Source organism: Typopeltis vanoorti, chromosome 10 (genome assembly GCF_054136105.1).
Source record: "Typopeltis vanoorti isolate ZY-2024b chromosome 10, IOZ_Tvanoo_1.0, whole genome shotgun sequence".
NCBI classification, from domain to species: domain Eukaryota; kingdom Metazoa; phylum Arthropoda; class Arachnida; order Uropygi; family Thelyphonidae; genus Typopeltis; species Typopeltis vanoorti.
The window spans coordinates 101,369,357-101,393,717 of NC_143558.1; the positions used below are offsets into that span (position 1 = coordinate 101,369,357).

At 36.7% G+C, this 24,361-nt stretch overlaps 1 protein-coding gene across 1 annotated transcript in view; it reads right to left on the minus strand.

The window, feature by feature from the left end:
- Positions 1 to 24,361, minus strand: part of crn (pre-mRNA splicing factor crn) — a 300,399-nt gene that overhangs the window by 6,798 nt on the left and 269,240 nt on the right. Inside the window, exon 14 of the mRNA XM_090398753.1 lies at positions 1,500 to 1,592. Within this exon, the coding sequence (XP_090254879.1) occupies positions 1,500 to 1,592 (93 nt within the window). The remainder of the gene's footprint in view (positions 1 to 1,499; positions 1,593 to 24,361) is intronic.

The following is a 24,361-nucleotide window of genomic DNA, read 5'->3' on the forward strand; positions in this document are numbered from 1 at the left end:
CACTCATAAAAATAGAACCAGTGCAAGTTAAAAGTTGGGGATAGCTACTACTGCAGTAAGAGTAAAAATATACAAGGTTTTTGTAATTGGAAAATTTAATTGCTTGGTCATCGAATAGTGTGTCTCATTCTGAGTGTTAACTCCCTGACAACGAAAATTCTCTTGTCTAAGAATTTGGATGGTGCAGCTTTAACAAACAAATTTTTTCAAATTCTGACACGGAATTAATTCCAGATCTGTATCAAAGAAATCTGGCCCTATCTGGGGGGGGGGGGGGGGGGGCAATTTCTTTGTCTACCAAGTTTAGCACACACGAGCAATTTTAGTAGTGGCCATAGAACAAAAAGGGAGAAAGCAAACGCAAGAATTTATGTTAAGTAATAGGGATATTCAATAAATGTAACAATTAAGAGTAAAAACAAATAACATATAAAAACTAGAAAGGAAAGCAAGAATATAACAATACAAAATATGTATTCATTGAATGTTTATGTTATCAGTAAGTTGGAAAAAAGCTGGTCAACAGCATGCTTAGTAGTTAAGTGTTTGGCGGAGTCAAAAGTTATATGTCGATTTTCAAACAACGTTGGGGGGGGACTAACCCCCACATTCTTCAAGGGTCAACTGTATGTCTCTGTGTATATATACAATAACATTCAATTCAAATAGTTTCTAAAATGAGAATGATGTCAAAAGATAAATTATATTTTATGTCAATCAATGTTTCTAAGTATAATTCTTTTCAATTAAATGAATTACTTGAACTAATGAAGAAGAGCATAACAAAGTGAAGAATGAGCATGTTGATGATGCCGAAACTTCCTTTGTCTTGGCCAAAATAAACTTTGCATTTTCTACAAATTTCTTCACATACAATTCACTGCTTTTAAGAACTACACTATGGGGAAGATTAATTACAAATAAATTGCAGCAAACTGAACTAATTGATTGAAAAATTGTATTGGTGAACTCATTCATTTTAACAAATTAACGGAAAGTCCTGGTCAAATTTCCATGAGAGAAATTCACCTTTTACTTATAATAAATTCCTTCGGTTCATATGAGTTCACTGTACATAGTGCTTCTTGTACTCCAGATAATTAATAAGAAAGCCTTTATAATATTGTGGTCAATAAAATTATACTTATTTGTAATGACATAACTTGTTGGATACAGGAATTATATGCATTTCATTTCCTATTTCTCTAAATAAAGTTTTAGTTATTACAATGATATTTAAGCCGATATGGTATATGCAACTAACAAGGCAGTAAAATAATGTTTTCAAAAGGTTCTAAAATCTGAAAATTCTGAATATTTTCAGAATTTCTGACTTTGTACACAGTGTAATTTGTAACTGAAAAGTATATAAAATTCATTCAGGATATTTTTGTTGTCACAACCAAAACCAAAAATCCTTGAAACTTTTGTTAAAAATTTATTAAAATTGTTAAAAACAAATGTTTAATGCAATCTAAGTCTTCATAAAAAGTAATTACCCCATCTTCTGTATGAATTTTTTTCCGCTTTTTTACTTTCTTTGGCATCTGTTTCTCCACACATTGTCTGGAATGATCATCTCCATGGGCATTCTAATAAATAAATAATAAAATAACCCTACATAATTCATAAATTCTGGTTGATTTAATACATAAGGGACCATAAATTATCAACTCTAAATTAAATAAATGTAAATCATATGCATATTTTTCCAAAATTGCCAATTATGTTAACAGAAATTTGTATAAGATTATTAGCTGGAATGGATGAAAATTAGCTTCTCAAATAGAAAATTCCACTTCAAGAAGCTGGTGGTTGTAGTTAAGGTAATGAAGAGGTTGGTGAGATAAAGTGGGTTGATAATAGTAATATTCTTTGTGCTTGTCACCATAGGTGTGCTTATATACTATAACAAGGTGACGAATGTATTGCAGAAGGGAGATGCATATATAGTGATATAGTTAGATTTTGCAAAGGCTTTTGATAGATTAGCTACCAACTTGTGATGTGTCAAACTGAAGCAGATGGAATCGAATGATACATTAGTGAGTCGGATAAGAAACTGCCTCTCAGTTAGGAACAGCAAGTTGTGTATCAGGTTACAGCATCATGGAAGAGGAAAGTCACTAGCGGTGTACCACAGGGGTCCACTGTTATTTAATTTGTATATTAATTATATTGAGATGGGTTTAACTGGTGTTATACAACTGTTTAACATGATGCATAACTGGAGGAATCAAGCAGATGTGGCCTTACAGGAAGACTTTGATGAATGGTCACATTGCACCACAAGTTGTGAAGTTATCACATCAGATTATGGCAATGATGCAGAGGACCTTAATGTCAAAAATAGGAAGGTTCTGATTCTATTGTATAAGGCCATGAAAGGGTTATTGTTCACAGATTTGGTCCCTTGGTTTTCATGGTGATGAGGATATATTAAAAAAAGGTGCAGAGAAGATTGACTAAGGTAGTAACTGGTCTTTGTTATGTAGATATGAAGACAGATTGAGAGAATGCAGTTTGCAAGGAGTAAGGGAGGGAATATGATTGAGATATTGAAGCTGCTAAAAGGCTGTTACTGGGTTAATGTGGAAGAAACAATTCAGAGAATGGGGGAAAGGAATAGAACAAAGGGATATCCCTGGAAGCTGTATAAGGAGAGTGTGAGCATGGGCATACGGAGCAAGTTCTTTGCATGGAGAGTAGTTGATGAGTGGAATGAACTGCTTGACACTGTGGTGAATGCAAATACACTGACTGAGTTTAAAGCATGGTTTGATGGGCATTGTGTGTAACAATGTTACCTCCCATGATGAGCCTTTTGAATCAATGGAGATCTGGTGTTAATAATAATGATAATATTCACATTTATGATGGACATCATAAATATATCATATATACATAACAGTTCATTTATTTTTCTTTTTCATTTTTTAAGCAATCATTACTGAATAAAAGAATTTTCTTTTATTCAGTTATGGTTATGATCTGTTACACTACTTTACACAATAACACACATATACACACGCACACATATATATATATATTAATATATCAGTGTGTCATGTGCTCATTTCGGTTGGTTGTGGTTTATGCAACCCATGCAATAAAATTCACGTCAGTTTGACCATATGATTGCATTTTTATCAATGTAAGAAGTTTTAAGAGTGTATGGCATATCAGTGCTCATCTTAATTGGTCTAATGCGATTAACTGTAGGATAACTTTGAATACTTTCATTTATCAATTAATTGTAGCCAAATCTGCACAGAGTTGGGGACAATGTGTTTATTTTAAGATACTGTATATTGGAAAACAATAATGAAGGAGAATGCTATATTTGGTTGGTATATTTGAATTACTCAAAGTAAAATTTGGAAGAGGAGGGAAAGGCTTACCTCCTTCGACTACAATACTGTTTCCCATTGTAAATATGGACAAAAAAGTTATGAATTTATCAAAAATTATATATTAAAAACTTGTCTATATTATATATAAAAACTTGCCTACCATGTCAGTTCACCTTCATGCAATCAAAACAGATGAAACTCAGAAAACAAAAACAGCAACACATGGCAAATGACAACCTTCAATTGGATTGGTTGACACAATAACCAATCACAGCCTCTAGGTGCTACTGTCTCAGAGCTCACCCTGCCTCACCTTCTGAGCAGTTTAAAACTACTAAGAATGCTAAGAAAAGATGCACAGAAGCACCATCTGTGCATCTTTTCAAAGGTGTATATGTTTTGAATGCAAAAAAAAGGCTATTAATGTGAATGTGATGCGATTTTTATGCATCAAAAAGTGTCCCCTTCATGAAGCATTAGTATATTGTGTTTACGTTTAGAAATCACGTGAAGTCTGGAAAAAATTAGGGGTCTTTAACAGGAATAAATGCAAAAATATATTAGTGATATTGCTTCCAGTGGATGAGCACCGCACACCTAGCAATCCCAGAATATTTGCCCCTGATAGGGGGCGTCCTCGACATGCATTGTTTCGACTTTACGGCGGTAATCCCATAAATAATTTAAAAACTAAATTTCAACTTGAAGCAGCATGACGTAAAATTCAAACGTCATGGGCGAACTTGTTTGTGAGCGCGGCGGAAGGATATGCCGTCATGCAGCATTTGTTTGGGAGAGGTGGCGTTGCTTGGGTCCCAGCATACACTCTTTGGGTACCACGTGCTTTGTTTACATCCGCTCTCTCACTTTTGTGTTTGTGTTTTTTTGTGACTTTTACCATTCAATATGGCTCCCAAATGTAAGACAGACTCTTCCGATGGCAGTGTGGAAAAGGGAAAGCCGTTACATTAGAAGTGAAATTAGACATTATTAAAAGGCAGAAACGCCAATGAACATCGATCACGCATTGAACTTAAGTCATACCACAGTAGGGACTATTATCAGGGATAAAGTTGGCATCCTTGAACACGTGAAAGGATTGGCAACCATGAAATCAACTGTCATTACGAAAAAACGTGGTAGGCTCATGATTGAGATGGAAAGGCTTCTTGTTCTTTGGCTGGAAGACCAGCATCAAATCAACGCCGTATCCCAATTAGCCTCATGTTAATTCAAGAAAAGGCGAAAAGATTATTTGAGGCATTGAAAAGTGAGAGAGGGGGGGGGGGGGGAAACGAGTGCAGGTGAAGAGTTTAATGCTAGTAAAGGTTGCTTTATGCAGTTTAAGGCTTGAGGCAATTTACATAACCTTAAGGTGCAAGGTTAAGCTGCTGGTGAGTTTCCTGAGTGGTTGGCTGAGATAATAAGGAAGGGGGGGGGGTACAGTGCTCAACAAGTGTTTAATATGGACGAGACAGGCCTATTTTGGAAATGCATGCCTAATCGTATCTATATCGCCAACGAGGAGAAGGCAGCACCAGGCCATAAAGCTGTAAGGAGAGACTGACTTTGCTTCTTGGGGCTAATGCTGCTGGCGACTTAAAACTGAAGCCCTTGTTGGTCTATCAGGCTGAAAATCCAAGGGCACTAAAGGGCGTTTGGAAGGGTCAACTGCCTGTCATCTGGAGGTCCAATAAGAAGGCATGGGTGACACTTCAAATCTTCGAGGACTGGTTTACCAACCATTTTGTGCCAGAAGTTCAGAGGTACTGTACAGCTAAGGGTCTGCCCTTTAAGGCATTGTTAGTGCTAGACAATACCCCTGGTCACCCTGCCCACTTGGATGACTTTCACCCTAATATTAAGGTGGTTTACCTTCCACCAAACACCACAGCCCTTTTGCAGCCTATGGACCAGGGTATTATTGCTTCCTTTAAGGCCTACTACCTCCACAGGACATTTGCTATGGCTTTCAGGGCAACTGAAAAAGACAGGAACTTAACCCTCAAAGATTTTTATAAATCGTATAGCATTTATAATGCCATACAAAACATTGAGCATGCTTGGGATGAAGTGAGGCAGACAAATTTGAATGGTGTGTGGAAAAAACTGTGTCCCCAGTTTGTGAATGATTTCCATGGCTATGAGGAGACAGTTGAGGCTGTCACAGAGAAGGTTGTTGCCCTGGGGAAGCAGATGAATTTGGAAGTGGAGGCCAAAGATGTCACAGAGCTTCTGGCATCTCATGGGGAGGAGTTGTCAGCAGAAGACCTCATTCAGTTAGAGAAGCAGCTGATTGAGGAGGAGGAAATGGTTCCAACCCCTGAACCAAGGAGATTCACCTCAATGAGGGCAAAACACCAATGAGTTTTGCCCTCATTGAGGATGGGCTGGCCAAGTTTAAGGTTGAGGATCCAAACACTGCTAGATACACAAAGGTCTTCCAAGGGGTTATGGATTGCCTGCGGTGTTATAGGGAGATGTATGAGGAGAAGAGGATGGTATCATTCCAGACTAGCATGGAACGTTTTTTCACGAAGGTAGAGAGGCCTGCAGCAGGTGCTGGTACCTCAACTATCTCTTCAACCATAGGATAAAAGATAAAGATTTGTTTTCATTTTTTTTTTTCTCATTTGTCATTTTGGGGATTGTTCTCATTTTTATGTTTGTTTTTTTATTCGCAGTGTGGACTATTATTCCGTCTCTGTGTAGTGTTGTGTAATAATTTCTTGTGGGTATAAAATAGAAATGGAATCAAAAATTTAAAAAAAAGTTATCCAGTGAGACAGATCTTTGTGTGTCTGTAAAAATGTAATAAAGCACTCGACAGTTTCATTTTTGTCATTTTTCTGTACTATACTGTAATTATGTTCTCCCTTTTATTTTCCTATGGCCTAGTTCTGTTTCTTGATATATACATATGACTTTAGGGTGTTTTAGGTTAGGTAAGTAACTTAGGCTATGGTAATTCCGACTTGCATCGAAAATCACCTTATGTCGGTCCATAGGAACAGATCTCTGACATAACTCGAGGACTCCCCCTGTATATATATGTGTGTGTGTGTGTGTGTGAATAATAATTTTTGTTTGTATGAAGATGTTTTATTTTAAAAAATCATGATTATTATATTATTATTATGTGACACCTCCAGGGAGTCCAAAGACTCATTGAGGGAGGACATCTACTCTACAACTCTGTCTCCACCACTCACTCAATACACCAACAACTGCCCACCACCACTTTCACAGACAATCACAAACATCCACGACCATGGTGGGATTCCAACCTGCAGCCTTTTTGCTGGAGAGCGGATACACTAGCCATCCAGGCTGGCTATTCTTATTATATATTATTTATAGAGGCCTGTGTAGCTCAGTGGAAGTGGCGCTTGCATCATCTGTGCTTGGTCGCTTGAAGTCAGACTTAAGTTCAAGTCTAGTCTCCGACTGGAGGAACTTTTTCTAAGCCTTTCTTCGACCGATTCCCGAGTTTGTCGATCTCTGGCACGGGCAAACGGGTTTTTCATCCCGTAAACTCAAGAAAATCGACCGTAGTACCCACATTATGTCAGACAGTAACATATCTTGTTATGATTAGGTACCAAGAGATGGCAGCACTTGTTTGCCAGCCTCTTCATCGGTGGCTGCTATAATTAGTGATAGACATGGGCCAGCTATCTCTGATTGGCTACCGGTGGAGATTGAACTGCCCACTCAGTCTCCAAAAGCTAGATAGGGTTAAAAGGCCTCGCCTACTCCCTATAAGGGAATAAAAGGCATTAGCTGATTTTTTTTTTTTAATATTATTTATATATATTTATATATTATATTATATATATTATACTATTTTACAAGCTGTAAATGGTGTCATGTCTATGCTAATACTTTGTTGGAGATCACCAGAAACATAGAAGGATTCATTTTTATTCGCAGAAATAATTGGATTTTTGTTCGCTATGCCTATTCTTTCGAAGACAAATAAAAATGTCTTTGCAGAGTGAAAAACATCCTCTTCCCAACTGACGCCATTCTGCAGATGCCAGAAAAACAAAGCTTTATTGTATCACTAAATACAATACAGAGACAATTAGAGTCTATGTACTATATTTAGCAACAATTACTGTAATTAGAGACAGTCGAATGAAAATGATTCTGCATAATAAAAAAAAAAAAAAACATCCCCCCTCCCATAGACACTATACTGCATACAAGAAAGAAAAACAAAGTTTAGTTTTAGTGCTAAACACAGTATCCAACTGAATCCAGTGTCTAACAACCTATTTCAAATATTCAACAAGTATGTTGAATATTTTTAACAATTTATTGTATCACTAAATACAATACAGAGACAATGTACTATATTTAGCGACAATTACTGTAATTAGAGACAATGGGGTGAAAATGATCCTGCATAATAAAAAAAAAAAAAAAAGTCCCTCCCACAGACACTATACTGCATACAAGAAAGAAAAAGTTTAATTTTTAAACTTTTTCGCTGGATTCAGTTGGATACTGTGTAGTGCTAAACACAGTATCCAACTGAATCCAGCGTCATAACAACCTATTTCAAATATTCAACAAATATGTGGTCACACCTGTTCATAATGCAGTCAATCTGGAAGGCACAAAAACCAACTGATTTATGTAAAACAAATAAAGACATATATATATATATATATACACACACACCTTGAAATCAGAATTGCATTTGTGATTTTCTATATAATGAACACAGTTCACAAATAAACCGACAAAATTCCAAGAATAACCACAGTAAAAAAACTTTAATGAAATCACACATATTTTGACTGAAAATAATATACATCAGTGTAGAAATAGCAAATAAATCATATAACAAGAATATATACAAACGATCAGTTTACCGATTAAAAATTGTTGCCACATTCTAGAAATTAATATTAAAAATAAATAATATTTCCCTTCTGATTTGAAAAATTTTGAATTTGTAATACAATCATGATATTTCAGCTGGTAAAACAAAATCTATAAACAGATTGAATGCACAACCATGAGCAGCACTCTGTCTCCACCTTTGATAAACTATTTTCTGAACTATCTGAAAGATACTTGTTCTCATCCATTCATCTCAAACCCTCTCTTTGGTTTCATTATTTCAATGATGTTTTTGCTGTGTGACCTCATTCTGAAAATGAATTTACCAGCTTTCTACATTGAATTAATAGCCTTCACCTACACATTCAATTCACCATGGAAAAAGAAAATGCTGGTAGTCTACCATTCTGGACATCCTTCTTACTCGCATAGCCTCCGATACTTTATTAATCAGTGTTTATCAGAAACCTACCTTTACATGCAGATACATTCATCAAAAGTCTGCTCATCACACCACCCAAAAATTTGGTGTTATGAAGTCATTAATTAATACAGCACATAATGTGTGGTCCACTCTCTCAAGCTTACACCAAGAACTTCTCACTATCAAAATTTTAATGGAATTAAACCTTCATCAAATCCAACAAATAAATGACTCCTATGTTCCAAAACCTAAGAATTCTTCAACAGACTGCAAGGTTCCAATCCCTTATATTTCCTGATAACTCTGAACCTATTGGTAGAATTTTAAAGACGTTTCACCTTACTCCCACATATTTTTCTATCAACAAAATTTCTCATCTGATACCATCTACAAAAAACTGTAACCTCAACCTTTAGCTAGTATTTACCAGATCCCTTGTAAATATTATTTGACATACTTTGGGCAGATGCGCCATTCTGTGGAAAAAATAATTAATGAACATCAATACTACATTGAATGTGAGAAACCTCAAAAGTCTGGTCTGGCACATAGTAATACTGACACTAAACACAGTATCCTGTAGAATGAAGCACATCTTCTCCACAGAAATTGGGTTCTAAATATGAAAGGCTTTTCAAAGAAAGTTATGGAGCCCTCTTACAACAGCTGAACCTGAATGACTGTCCTCTCTCTCTCTCTCAAAAGTTTGGGAGATTCTCATCATATGTTAAGATCAAAAATAAATAAGTAGAAAGGCTAATGTGTTACATGATAACTTGATATTTTAGTTCCAACACATGGGGTTAAATATCAGATTAGTGAAGTAGATTGGAAATTGGCTGTCAGACAGATATCAGCAGGTTGTGTATAAAAGAGCTGTGTCAAGGAAAAGGAAAGTCACAGGTGAGGTTTCAAAGGAATCAGAATTGGGACCTCAGCTTTTTAACCTCTATGTCAATGATATTGTCACTGGGTTGCAGGGAAATATTCAGTTATTTGCAGACAGTGTGAAACTTGGTAGGATTACCAATAATAGTGCTAATGTTTTGGCTTTTAAAGAAGTTTGAACAATCTGAAAAGATGGGCAAATGAATGGGGATTTCAGTTTATTGCATCATCATCATCAAATTTCTGATATTTACCCTCAAGAAGGAGGTGCAGGATATGATAGTACTACATGAAAAATTTACACATTTACTGACTTCCTATCTGCAATTTTCCTTCAAATAATCAGTTATCTGTCAAGACTGCAACATTATCAGATCTTATATTTCTATCTTCTAAGGTACTTTTTTTACTGTATCAATACACCTATATCTTGGTCTTTCTCTGGGTCTTTTTCCTGCCAACCTGGCAGAGAACCCTTGTTTTGCTAATCTTTCCTCTCCCATTCTGTTTAAGTGACCATACCACCTGAGATTAGCTCTGCTAACACATTCCTGGATGCTAACAATATTAAGTTCTTTCCTAATATCCTCGTTTTTAACATGATATTGCCACTGATACCATCTGTTCACACCCCTAATCTTTCTCAAGACTCTCATATCTGCGGTCTCTAATCTTTGGTCAAGTGTTTTATTTCTAACCTAGCTCTCAGATCCGTAGTTAAAATTGGTTTGAACACTGTCTTGTATAAAGCTAATTTAGTGTTTTGACTAATTTCTCTCTTATTCCATATCAATTTATTCAGTTGACTTCCTACCATGCAGCTTTGTTGATTCTGTTGTCTATTTCCATATTTAATTTACAATCTTTATTAAAACTCATGCCTAAGTAGCCGAAATGTTTTACTCGTTCTATAGGTTCTTCATTCACAATGCAGTTGATATTTTCAATGCTTCTGCCTATTTTCATTGTCTTTGTCTTGTTATTGCTGACCTTCATATGACATCTATTAGAACAGTTATTCAATTTAGTCAGGGAATCTTGCAGACTCATAGTGGATTTATTTAGAAGTATAACATCATCTGCATAAAGGAAAGAGCTGAGATTAACATCTGCAATTTTGACATCAGATTTAATACCACTTTCCTTCATGGGGATTTAATAATGGCTAATCCATATCCTGGGCAGAAATCCAGCAGATACCATTATTATTAGCCTTGCTGTTTTTACAAAATGAATAACAAAGGGATTATTTTTCTATCCTTGCAGAATCAATGTTTCCTTCAGAATTTGCCACCGAGACTCCAAGATTTAGTTCTTATTTTTGAATTGTTTCATTTTTTCCTGAACAATGTTTGTATAATTGAGCCTGCAGTTTACCTGTAAAACCTGCTCATCTTTAATTCTTTTAAAATCTTTCTTACATACTGTTCTTTTCAATGTGATATTCGTTTTCATCCTGCTTAAAACTAAATGATGGTCACATACAATTTCAAATCCTCTGTATACTCTTATATCCTAAACCAACACAAAGATATCACTATCAACAATACCACAGGCAATTAGGCTTTTCTTATTTCTTGTGTCTTCTCAACATGTGAACTTTTGCATGCATCTTTATGTTGGAACATAGTTTAATAATGGCTAATCCATATCCTGGGCAGAAATCCAGCAGATACCATTATTAATAGCCTTGCTGTTTTTACAAAATATTTCTATATGCTTGGTGAGATTCATTTTCTGCTCTACTGTTTAAATTCCCAATAAGGACCACTTTTTCCTTCTTTGTCAGCAGCTTCCTCTTGTGACTCAAAAATTCCTTCACTTCTTCCTTAAGAGAACCTTCTGTGGGACCATAAATACGATATATTTAATTATCCATTTCCCCATTTTGAAGATTGTACACATAAATAACTCTACTTGAAATTACCTTCAAATCAAGTTTATCTTCATGTTTGGTATTGAATGCTATCACTACTCCTTCCTTTTCTTAATCATTGTTGTCCAAATATAACATCCTATTCTTGTTATTTAACAAGACGTCTATTTTTTGTCTTCTGTCTCGGTAATGTCAATTATGTCCAAAATGGAACTTTTCTACATCTGCAAGTTTGATTTTCTTTCCATTAATACTCCTTACATTAATAGTTCCTATCTTCAATCCTTCTGATGTTGGGTTTGTTCTTCTTCTTTGTAGATGCGGAGTTGGAGTTTGATCTTTCATTTGTTAGATTCTTAAAGTGGCAATGGATGAAAAGAATGCTTGATTCTTTGATTCTAAATGTTATATTCAGGCAATAACAATCAGGGAAAAGAAGGAGTAGCTATCCTTTCTTTCATGCTTACATGGTGATCAGAATACATTATAAAAACTATGGAGACAACTACTGTGTTAGAGCAAACTTTAGTTTAATATAAACCAAAATGAACACTCGACATTTCGACCTTCATATCAAGGTCATCATCTGGAGCATAAACATTCATATCAAGGTCATCATAAGAAGCCTGAATCACAAAGAAATCGAACTAGCAGAAGAAATGGATAAGTACCAGATTGACATAATAGGGATGACTGAAACAAAAAAGACAAAAACTGATGAAATCTTTCTAAGCAATAAATACAAAATGTTATATTCAAGCAATAACAGTATAGGAGTAGCTATATTAATCAACACTAAATTGACTATGTTATTGTCGTAGTGACATTTTCTCACTGGCACATGACACTAGAGTGTACAGAGGATTTGAAATTGGAAGTGATCACCATTTAGTCTTCAGCAGGATAAAATTGAATTTCATATTGAAAAGAATAACATGTAAGAAAGTTTTAAAGAGAATAAAAGTTGAGTAGCTCTCAGATGTGAACTGTAGACTAAAATACAGAAAGATTATTGAAAAGAAAATGAAAGAGTTTGAGAACAGGAATCAAGCCTTGGAGATTCATTGGCAAGCCCTGAAGAAAACATTGATTCAGCCAGAGAGGTAGGTAGTGAGGTTCTCTGCAAAGATAGAAAAATCAGAAACTCCATGGCAGACACAGGAAGTTAAAGAGATAGTGAAGGATAAGAAGAAAGCATATCAAAAGTTCCTGTCAAATACATCAGCTTGTGCTCTTAGAGAATACAGAGACAAATGTAAGAAAGTTAAACACTGTAAAACTAGCTAAACAAAAGTCCTGAAAGACTTTGGCAAGAACATAGAAAATAACAGGATGGTGACAAGATATTTTGGAGGCTGTTGAAAATGCACAGAAATGGAGGAAAGAGTGCTGTAAAAGAAATTAGAGATGATAAAAGTGACATGAAAACTGGAGGAAAAGATATTCTTGAAGTATGGAGTAATTATTTTGAAAAGTTGCTAAATGAAACAAGCAGTGACAGCACAGTGGTAAAAAAACACTCAACAGGCATGCAATCAGGAATACATATCCATACTTTAAGAAGAAAGAGCCATCAAAACCCTGAAATGTAAAAAGGCAGCAGGAGTAGATGATATTTGACCAGAAATGCTCAAGTATGAAGGTATGAAAGCTTCCAGTGACTGCATTGTATAGTTCAGAAGGCCTGGAAAGAGGAACAAAGTCCAGATGATTGGAGTTGAGCTCTCGTAGTATCCATATACAAGGTGTGACAATTTAATTCCTGGAAGATCCATGTCAACTGTGTGGTGATTTGGTGGGGTCAAGTGAGTAATCGTCTTTGTGCATGTTTTAACTAATGCATGAGTAAACCTCAAGCCGATAGAGCCATTTGCTAGTTGGCTATTGCAAAAACAATAGAGATCTGCACATAAACTTTGGCATAAAAATTTGTGTGATGAAAATTTGGAGCAGCATATTAACATCAAATTTTGTGTGAAAATTGCCAAAACTGCTACGGAAACATTGGGGCTGTTGAAAGTGGCATATGGCATATTTTTCAGATGCTCTGAAAAAGTCATGCATCTTTTGAGTAGCATAAGAGATTCAAAAATGGGTGAGAAAATGTGAACGACGATCCCAGAAGTGGGCAGCAAAAAACAAACACGATGGACGCAAACGTGAACGAAGTGCAAGATTTGGTACGATCACACAGACAATTAAGTGTGCAATTAAGGACTGATGAATTGCAAATGAATTGAGAAACAGTCAGGGTAATTTAACTGAAAAATTCAGTGTGCAAAAGATTTTTGCGAAACTTGTGCCTCGGATCTTGAATGAACAGAAGCAGTGGCTTCAAGTTGCGACTGATCTTTCTGCAAATAAGCACGTTTCCAAGAGTAATTACAGGTGGCAAAAGCTGGTGCTTCCAGTATGATCCTGAAACAAAATGCCAGAGAATGTAATGGAAAATCCCCTGAGTTCGCACGTCCGAAAAAAGCATGATATGTCGAATTCACAGTTCAAGACCATGCTTGTGTGTTTCTTTGATCACAACGAGATAGGCAACTATGTGTTCATTGAACAGGGCCAAACAGTCAACTAACAATGCTATTTAGAGGTGCTGAAAGATTACGAGATTCTGTTTGGAGAAAAAGATCTGACTTGTAGCCTGACAAGTGGATCATCCGTCATGACAATGTGCCAAGCCATAGTGCCTCATTGCACTGTCATCTTGCTTATTCACCAGACTTAGCTCCCAGTGATTTCTCGCTGTTTCAAAAATTAACGAGTGCGCTAAAAGGACGAAGATTTTCTGACATCGCTGATATCCAACATAATGTGATAAAGGAACTCAAGAGTATTCCAGAAAAAGAGTTCCAGGCCTGTTTCCAAAAATGGGAATACCATCTAAACCAGTGTATAAATGTACATGGGGACTACTTTGAAGGTGACAGTAGCCACTAATGTATAATTCTGAACGCAGGTTTTTTACAGGTGAATTACGAGAATTAAATTGTCACACATCATACAAAAAGGGAAATAAAACTGAATGTGAGAATTATAGAGGTATTCCTACTGAGTGTTCCTGGTAAGATTTATACAAGTATACTTGAGCAATGGTTGAGAAGGATTGTGGAAGGGAAGCTTGGTGAAAGCTGGATTCAGGCCAAATAGAGGCTGTCAGGACCAGATTTTCATTTTACGACAAAGACTTAAGAAATTGTGGGAATATAACAAAGATGTGTATTTAAGTTTTGTAGATCTAGAAAAGACATAAGACAAGATGCCAAAATAAAAGCTATTCAAAATGCTACAGTTATGTACTATCAATGGGGCATTATATCAAGCAATACTTAATCTTCATTTGAGTTGTAAGTGAGCAGTTAGAATTGAAGGAAGTACAGGAAGATGGTTTGATATTAAATCTGGTGTCAGACAAGGGTGTACATCATCCCCTCTATTATTCATTATCTACATGGATAACATTATCAAGGAAAGTGGTATTAAACCTGATATCAAAATTGGAGATGTTAATCTCAACTCTGTACTTTATGCAGATGATGTTACACTTTTAATTAAATCCAGCACAAGTCTGCAAGATTCCCTGACTAAATTGAATAACTGTTGCAATAGATATAGTACGAAGGTCAGCAATGAAAAGACAAAAACAATGAAAATAGGCAGAAACATTGAAAATATCAACTGCATCATGAATGGAGAAACTATAGAACAAGTAAAACATTTCAGCTACTTAGGCACAATTTTTTGTGAATATGGTAAATTAAATATGGAAATAGACAACAGAATCAACAAAGCTGGTATGAAGTCCACTGAATAAATTTATATGGAATAAGAGGGAAATTAGTCAAAACACTAAATTAGCTGTATACAAGACAGTGTTCAAACCCCAATTTTGATTTATGGATCTGAGAGCTGGGTTAGAAATAAAACACTTGACCAACGACTAGAGACCACAGATATGAGAGTCCTGCGAAAGATTAGGGACGTGAACAGATGGCATCAATGGCAATATCGAATTATAAATAAATGAAAATATTAGGAAAGAACTCGACACTGTTAGCATCCAAGAATGTGTTACCAGAGCTAATCTCAGGTGGTATGGTCACTTAAACAGAATGGGAGAAAAAAGATTAGCAAAACAAGTGTTCTCTGTCAGGCTGGCAGAAAAAAGAACCAGAGGAAGACCAAGATATAGGTGGATCAATACAGTAAACGTGCCTTAGAACACAGAAATATAAGATCTAATAATGTTGAGTCTTGACAGATAACTGATTGATTTGGAGAAAAATTGTTGATAGGAAATTAGTAACGATGTAAGTTTTTCATATAGTACTATCATAATATCCTGTACATCCCCTTGAGGGTACATGTCAGGAATTTGATGATGATGATCAGTGTTCAATAATTACTTGATAAAAATCCAAAAACTGGATGGAAACCTGATTGTAATAACACTGACATAAATGCCATACTCCAAGAACGTCAACATTATCAGACATATATATAGTGTTAGATCTTGAATGAGGACTCTTTTAAGAAAAGAATCATTCATTCAAGATTTAACTAAAGCACAATACTAAGTATGAAAATACTTGTACTGTTGGCAAAGTAAGAATATTATATGAGAGAACATGTCACAAAATTAGAAAAATTGCATACTTAAACATAAATGTATTGTCTAAAGCTTTAATGTTAAATTATGCTGTATACAAGAATGTGTATCTAAGTGCTAACAAAAGTCCAAAGGTTGCTTGCTGACCTCCGCCGATGACGTAAACCCCGAAGCAGAGACGTTCATGGAAAGCGAACGAAATTCGTGTTCCACGAAAAGAGAGCTCCTCAAGGAGCAGAAATGTGATGCCACTTCGCAAGAGCGAATAGGGAGGAACCTTGAATAAGATTCGAAGGCAGAAAGGGGGTGCTATGAAGGAGGATAACAGCGAGTTCAGGCATGTTTGAAGCTCTCTCTTGTGTTCTCGCATTGACCAGCGATGCTGATGATTGGAAGGAAGCTTGACAACGACGAGCTGGAACCATTCCCCGTTTCTGACTGACAAGAGTCGGACAAGGCTATACGTGAGATGACGGCAGTTTTCCAATTCGGGCCATCGGTAAAGGTTTTAGCGATGTGAGATAAAAAAAGGATTCCCCTTGATGGCAGTTGAGCTAACATCAGCAAACCATGAGACGAGTGTGTGTTAAGCAAAGAAAAATGTCCAATTTGTGACTTCCGCGTGGCAGCAACTTACCGTAGCAGAAAGATATCTCCAAACAAAGGATGGACGGAAGAATCACGATATCATCACGTCAAGGTGGTAAAGTACTAAAATCTTTTCTTTTACTTATGTAATAATTAGTTTTAGATGAAAGAAGGGACAAGAATTTTGACTAGGAGGAAGGAGAACTTTATAGTGACCATGTGCAATGATTTATTGACTGTATTGGACTGGTAGTCCGAGAACTTATGTTTGTGTGGTTCCTAATCTAATGTGAAGGAGTAAAATGATAGAAAATTTAGTTTAGAAGTTGACTTATGTTTTGTGCTATGTGTGGATTTAATTTATCCATGGAATGTGAATAGCATACTTGTCAATTTGAACATTTCTTACTTGCTTAACTAGTGATTTAGTATTGATAAAAATGTGATTAGCCTTTGACATGTTAACTTAATTGTAATCTCTTTGACCACTTAATAAACATGTTTTTCTATGTAAGCCTGAGTTTTATCTAAGCATGAGACTGATTTTACCACTCATAAAATCACAGACCTATGCATAAGGGGAATATAAAGGAAGTTAAGAGCATTTAGGCCACGACTGTATGCTAAGATTACTTTAAGCTACTTAATTCTTTTAATAAGGTTAGGTAACACTTGACCTCCGGGAAGGTTTCTTTGAACAAGAATTTTCTGTCCTAAAGCTATGACTGGTGCAGCTAAAACAAACAAATATCGTCAGAGCTTGAAAAAGGAAACACAGGTCCCAGAGAGATAGTTTAGAGATTTATTCTTAGTTGGCACAGGAAAGATAATAGTAGTAAATTTATAGAAAATCAACGACATAACAATAGAAAACAGACTTCTGTCCCAATGCCGAATCCCTACATTCCTATGGTTCATCCTGTAATGTGTCAACTTGGATGCCAAATGAACAAAGAGGCTGGCAATATGTCATTAGAAAACCAAACTTCATTCTATGTTGGCTGAAATTATATATTCACTGTAATGGCAAAATAAAATCAGATATCATGTCTACACGTAATAGATATGGTATGAAGGTCAGCAATGAAAAGACAAAAACAATGAAAATAGGCAAAAACATTGAAAATATCAACTGCATCATGAATGGAGAAACTACAGAACAAGTAAAACATTTCAGCTACTTAGGCACAATTTTCTGTGAAGATAGTATGGTTATATAAGGTCATTACTGTTTTTGTCAGGAAATAAGAGTGAATAGTAAAAAGCCAGTTACTGAATAAATCTCATTTCTAACAGAACTGAAGATTGACACCATCAACATATGAAGCATTGATGAAAGAGCTGACACAGAAATTGGAGATATGTTGACATAAATAGCATTACTAAGAAGACCAAAACTGGTTGCGATTCTTCAAATTAAAAGCCCATATATTTGATTCAGGCACTAATGATCAAGTAGAGACTAGTATGATATTCAACAATAATAAACATGAAAATAAATTTTTAAAAATGAAGCAAATTTCAAGTAGAGTGATACAGGCAAATTTTGAATTTTGAAATAAGACAATCAGACAATGAAACGTCTGTCTATGGTCCAATGGGAGGTTCATGTAGAGAAGAAAAAGACAAATTTCATTGGAGATGAAATGATAACTCAAAAAAAAGAATAATAAAATAAGCATTCTTGTTGATCTAAATAACAAAACTCAAAATGAATACATGATATAGAAATGTTTTGAAGGGGTGAAAGGGGGGGGGGAAGGAGAGCTAACAATAACAAGAAGTACTTGCTTGATTTCTGCTTAGGAAATAAACTAGTCATTACTGTTTTCCAACATAACGTTCATAAATTCATATTAAGAGAATACACACAAAAGAAAAGCCTGATTATGTTATACTTGGCAGTAATCTTTTCAGAGTGATCACAGAATTTCAAAAGTCATGATGACCACCTAATGCTGAGCAAGATAAAAAGGTGGAGGAAATGTGCTAAAACTTTTCAAAAGAATCAAACAACTCTGAGATATCAACTGTGGACTCAAATACACACATCTTATGGGGGGAAATTGAAAAAGGTTGAAAACATGAAAGAAACCTTACAGACTTGGCAAGATCTGAAGAAAATATTGATTGGTTTGGCCAGAGAAGCATGAAGTGAGGTTGTTAGCTGCAAAAATTCCAAGCCGCACAGGAAGTTAAAGAAGCAGTCCATAAGGAAGGTAAAGAAGCAGTAAAGAAGAAAAATTCCATTTTCATGGTGGACTCAAGAAGTTTAAGAGGCAGTCTAGAAAAGAAGCAAGCATATTGAAAGTTATTGGCAAGTAGGATTGCAGATGCCTTCAGGGAATACACACAAAAATGTAGGAAAGCTAAGCAATGTGCAAAGGTAGCAATGGGAAGCCCCCAGCATGAATAATAAATAAGACTGCTAACATCTTTCATACCCCAAAAAGCGAGTAATTTTAGCTGGAACTTTTGAAAACTGAGGGGGCAATCAATCTCCACCCATACTCGATCAGAGATAGTTGGCCCAAACTATCAATTATATTAAACAGCATTCAGTGCAGAGAGAGAGAGAATGGCAGACATGTACCATCATATCATGGCCCCTAACATAATACACTGTTTGGAAAGAAGTCAACAAAAATCACAGTGCAAGGAACAAACAGTCATGGTGCCCAACTTAATAAAATGTAAGACCTCTTTTTCTGTGATGACTGCAGCAATCCTATGGGGTATACTTCAACAGGCGTACGATAATGATCTATGGGAATTTTGGACTATTCTACCTGTAAGAATGTAATGAGGTCCTGGAGTGTTGTGGGGCAGACGTTCCTTGCCTCGCCCTACTCCAGTTCATCCCACCGATGTTCAATAGAGTTGAGATCAGGGCTCTGTGGAGGCACGTCAAGTGTGGTGACGTTCATGTCCACAAACCACGCTGTTGCAACTGCATATGACATGGTGCACTGTCTTGCTGAAAGAGACAATGGTCAGTTCCACAGAACTGTCTAGAATGTTCATATACCTCTTGAAGTTTAATGTTTGTGGCACCACAGAGGTCCAAGGCCAAATCAAGAAAAACAGGAGCATACCATCACACTGCCACCTCTAAATTTCATAGTTGGGGTTAAACACTGGCAAGATATGGTCATTGGGCATCCACCACACCAATCCATCTGCTCAGGAGGTGTAGCATGATTTGTCCCTCCATCACAGTTTTCCAAGCTTCCATGTCATACTCTACACACTCTTTGCAACACTGGAGACAATGCTGCATGTTGGTTCGAATAATGTGGAGCCTGCATATAGCGGTCATATAATGAAAACCCATACTGTCAGCCTCAGTTCTGAATGTTTTTTTTGTGCAGATTCATGTTCCAGTCGATGTGCAGAACTCCGCATTCAACATGTCAGCTGAAAAATGGTGATTTTTACATATTATCCTTTGTGACACCCTACCGTCACATTCAGAGAGTGTGGTGGGGGTCGTCCACTGTGGGTAGCAATTGCAGTTGATTATTTCCTGCACTTCCATCTCGGTATGGTGTCACTGCTTGTTTACCTGGGATGGCCCAATTTGTCAACAATTTGCCCAACAGATAGGCCTGCAACACGGCATCCTATCATGAAGTCCCTTTCAAACTCTATCAGTTCCCTTCTCATAGCCATTTCACTTGTACTGACTTGAGAGCATCATATTCCTCCAATTTATATTAGCTACAAACATGATGCACCCTATCCATGGGGGGATATCCTTTGACTTCTTTCCAAGCAGTGTATATTATTGTCTAAAACAACATGGATTCTATGGCTGATTTTCTTGAGAAAGGCTTAGAAAAAGTTCCTCTAATCAGCGACTAGAATCACACTGATAGTCTGTCTACGGGCAGCCTAGCACTATGTATGCAAATGTCATTTCCACTGGCCTTTTTTCTACAAGAATATAGAAAGTAAATATCAATGTAAACTGTTCCATGAGGAATGTTCTAAAAGTAACTGCATATACACAGCACTTTGAGTGAGTGCTTTGATAGGTCTAGTCTTGTTTTGTTCCTTTATCCCTCTACCAGTAACAGTTTTATGATGAAACAACTGTATAAGCACTCTGTTGTTGGGAAGAATATGAAACATAGAACCAGCGATGGCAAAATTGACATTAATGAACAATCCCACAGTAATCAGCTCAAAACCACTTTTAATGATTTTCGTAAGTGTCTGTGCAGTTAACAAAGAAAAACCAGGAAGGAAGTCAGAGATTAATTCCCCTGAAATTGAACACTGGATTAACCCGAGTCAACCAAATTATTACGAAACTGAGCTAGAGTCAAGTGTGTGCACAATGGGTGCTGATTCAGTTGAAACTAGTGAGAGCAGAAGCTTGTTGCCAACTATTTCAGCCTTACTAAAGAGAAGGCAATGACTCGTAAGAGGGGATAAAAGTTGGGTCCATCATTATGATGACATCAAAATGCAAATTTAGTCTGTGGACTATCATTGTCCTACCCTGGAAGGTCAAAAGGTTCTTTTGAAATGGTATAGTGAAAGCAATAACAATAAAGGCAAAGCTATGTGAAGACCTTGAAAAAATTGAACCAATGAATTAGTCGTGTTGTGCAAAAAAACAGTCACTGCATTTGCAACACTACAATACAAAGCTGCAAATGAGAACATTCACTTCCACAGCTATTAAAGGAATTAGATGTGAAGGTGCAGAACATCCCCCTTACAGCTCTGGATTGGCACCATTGGACTTACTAGTTATTTCCTAAAGTGAAGAAGAAGATGCATCTCAAGGATATCCATGATAGGACAAAGCAAGAGCGATAAAAAAAGGTTGTTAAAATGACCTGATGAGTTTCACTATGATGGAGAAAATATATTGAAAGGTAGGGAGATTATGTTAAGAATAGTGTATGAAAATAAGGTTCATGCTTCCACTTATCTTTTAATTTTTTTTATTTCACTGGAACAGCTCTCTTAGATGGGGAGCTTTACTTTTGATATGCCATTCATCATGACTAAAATTTCTTGATAGCTGAGTCTTCTGATGCCTCCAAAGCAATTAGGCATGGCTTTTGTCCACCCATGTTTCCACCAGTCTCACATCCAGATGTTGCCATGGTCACCTACTTAAAGACAAGGCCAACTTACTCTCATCACTCTTCTTCAATTGCCTGCACTGACAACCTGAGCAAAGTATTCCCTCCTCCACATCCCACTTTACCAAGAATTGCTCATTCCATGTCACTCATAGTCTTCTGGCAGAAAAAAAAAAAATTCAAATAATCCTTTATAATCTGAACACAATCAAGGCATCCAGTCCTGATGATATACCATCTATTGTGTCACAGAACTTCCACTTATCCAGTATTGCATCTTTAATTTATTCTATTCAACTGCAACTTCATATGGAAGTCACATATCCTTCATATGGAAACAGGCCCATAAGGTTATAAAAGTCAACCATCCAACTGCTCTCACTTCTGAAACTGTGGAAGTCATCAACAACCAACTCCTGCACCACCTGGAGGCCTATTAACTAATCAGTTACCAGCAATGAGGATCTACCACTCTTGATCCACAGTTGGCTCTCTAAGCCTTCACCACCACCTCTGAAGTCAAACGATGGAAAAATAAGTATCACTTTTGACATATTAAAAGCATCTGATTGAGTTTTTGACACAAGCACCTAGTTAGTAAACTGCCATTCAATGGTTTGCATTTCACCCTCTGCAACTGGATTGCCAACTTTCTCACTAGTTGCTGACTAAATGTCATGACAAATCATTTCCTCTCCTCAGATTTCCCCACAAATGTAGGAGGACCCCAGGATTCTGTACTTTCACCCAGTCTCTTCCTCTTGTATATAAATGACCTTCTCTTACCGTGTTCAAATCCTATTCATAGCATTGCCAATGACAGCACACACACACTCTATTCCTCCTTTTCATTTGACAAACCTTGTAGTGCTCAATTGTTAGAACATTCACGATCCATCATGACTAATGCCCTGAACTCCGATTTCCTAGCTATATTTCATGGGACAAGGGCATCTTTGTAGACTTCGACGCCACCCAAAATCAGTCCTGTCTGATCCAGATGTCCAAACACAATCAGACTGCTCTTCTTGGACTGGTCTATACTTCTGGCCTTTCCTAGTACAAACTTATTTCAACCATTCCGACAACATTCTCTCTCTCTCTCTAAGACTGCCTCACTGCTATCCAGAAGAGAGCAATTTAGTTTCAATTAATGATCCATCTCTCACAGATCCACTTTGCTCTCTACCATAGCCATTTAGTTTCCACTTTAAGCCTGTTCTACAGATACTTTCATGGATGGGAGCTGCTGCTGACCAACACCCATTTACAGTTCAGCTTGAAACATGCCAAACCAACTTCTCTGCCTCATCTTTCATTTCATCTACTTAAGATGAAATGGCTGTTTTTTGTCATAAGTTCTTTGGAAGGCTGTTCCAAAGAACTTATGTTCTTTGGAACAGCCTTCCCCCAAATAATGCAACCGTCAACTGTTCAAAAAAAAAAAAAAGTGAACAGATTCTCCTTTTTTCTTATCCTGTTGCATTTGGCTCATATATACAGTGTGTGTACACACACACACACACACACACACACACACACACACACACACACACACACACACACACACACACACACACTATCTACCAATAACTGTGAGGACACCCCTGTTATTTGAAGTTATGAAACATTCTGAGTTTGTTAATAATATAAAAACCAGTGAACAGATAGTAGGAAGCAGTATTTCATTGTAGCAGTTGAATGCAAGTGGTATGGCAACACAATGCAAACTCAGTGAACTTCGAGAGAGGTGTCATCGTAGGCTGTCTCATTGGTGGCATATCCACATGTGCCATTATCACTCAACTCGAGCATCCAAAATCAACAGTTGGCAATGTGATCAACAAATGGAGATGTTCTGCCATCACTAGTGCAGGAAAACACCCAGGGCATCCACTGAAAATGAGTGACAGGGACAGGAGGTGTTAAAAGAGGTGGCATGCAAAAACCAGCTACAATCGGAACAGACCATCTGCAATGATTTACAGAGCACTAGTAACACCATGGTGAGTACTAATACTGTACAAAAAGAACTCCATTTACTGGGTTTCCACAGAAGGGAAGCACACATGATGAACATCACAACAACAAACAACGTAGTTCATTCAGCCTGGTACAAAGAGCATGTGAACTGGAAATACCAATGGAAAATGGTATTCTGGAGCAATGAGTCAAGATTCACCTGTTTCCAGCCTGATGGCAGGGTGTGGAAGCAGCCTGGTGAAAGTTTGTTACCACAGTGTGTTGTACCCACAGTAAAGTTTCGTGGTGAAGGAGTAATGGTGTTAGGGTGCATTCAGCTGGTTTGGAGTAGACCACTATGAAGGCAGTTTCACTGTTCCACGAAGACAGCTTAGTACCGTCTTCATGGAACTCTTCCAAAGCTAGACATACCCAATATTAGGGTTCACCTGCTGGTATCAATTAAAGTGTCCAGACAATTATTGGTAGATAGTATATATATATATAGCATGTAGACTTGCTGTAGACATGAAGACTAGTAGGCAAACAGTAAAGATTAACAGAGGTAACAACCACTATATAGTTATACAAAAGACTGATGTTTTTAAAATATTTCAAATTGTGCATTGTATTCTTGAGCACATTGTGTGTCCCAAATATCAATTTATCGGATTACATCTTAACTATAATTAGCCAAGA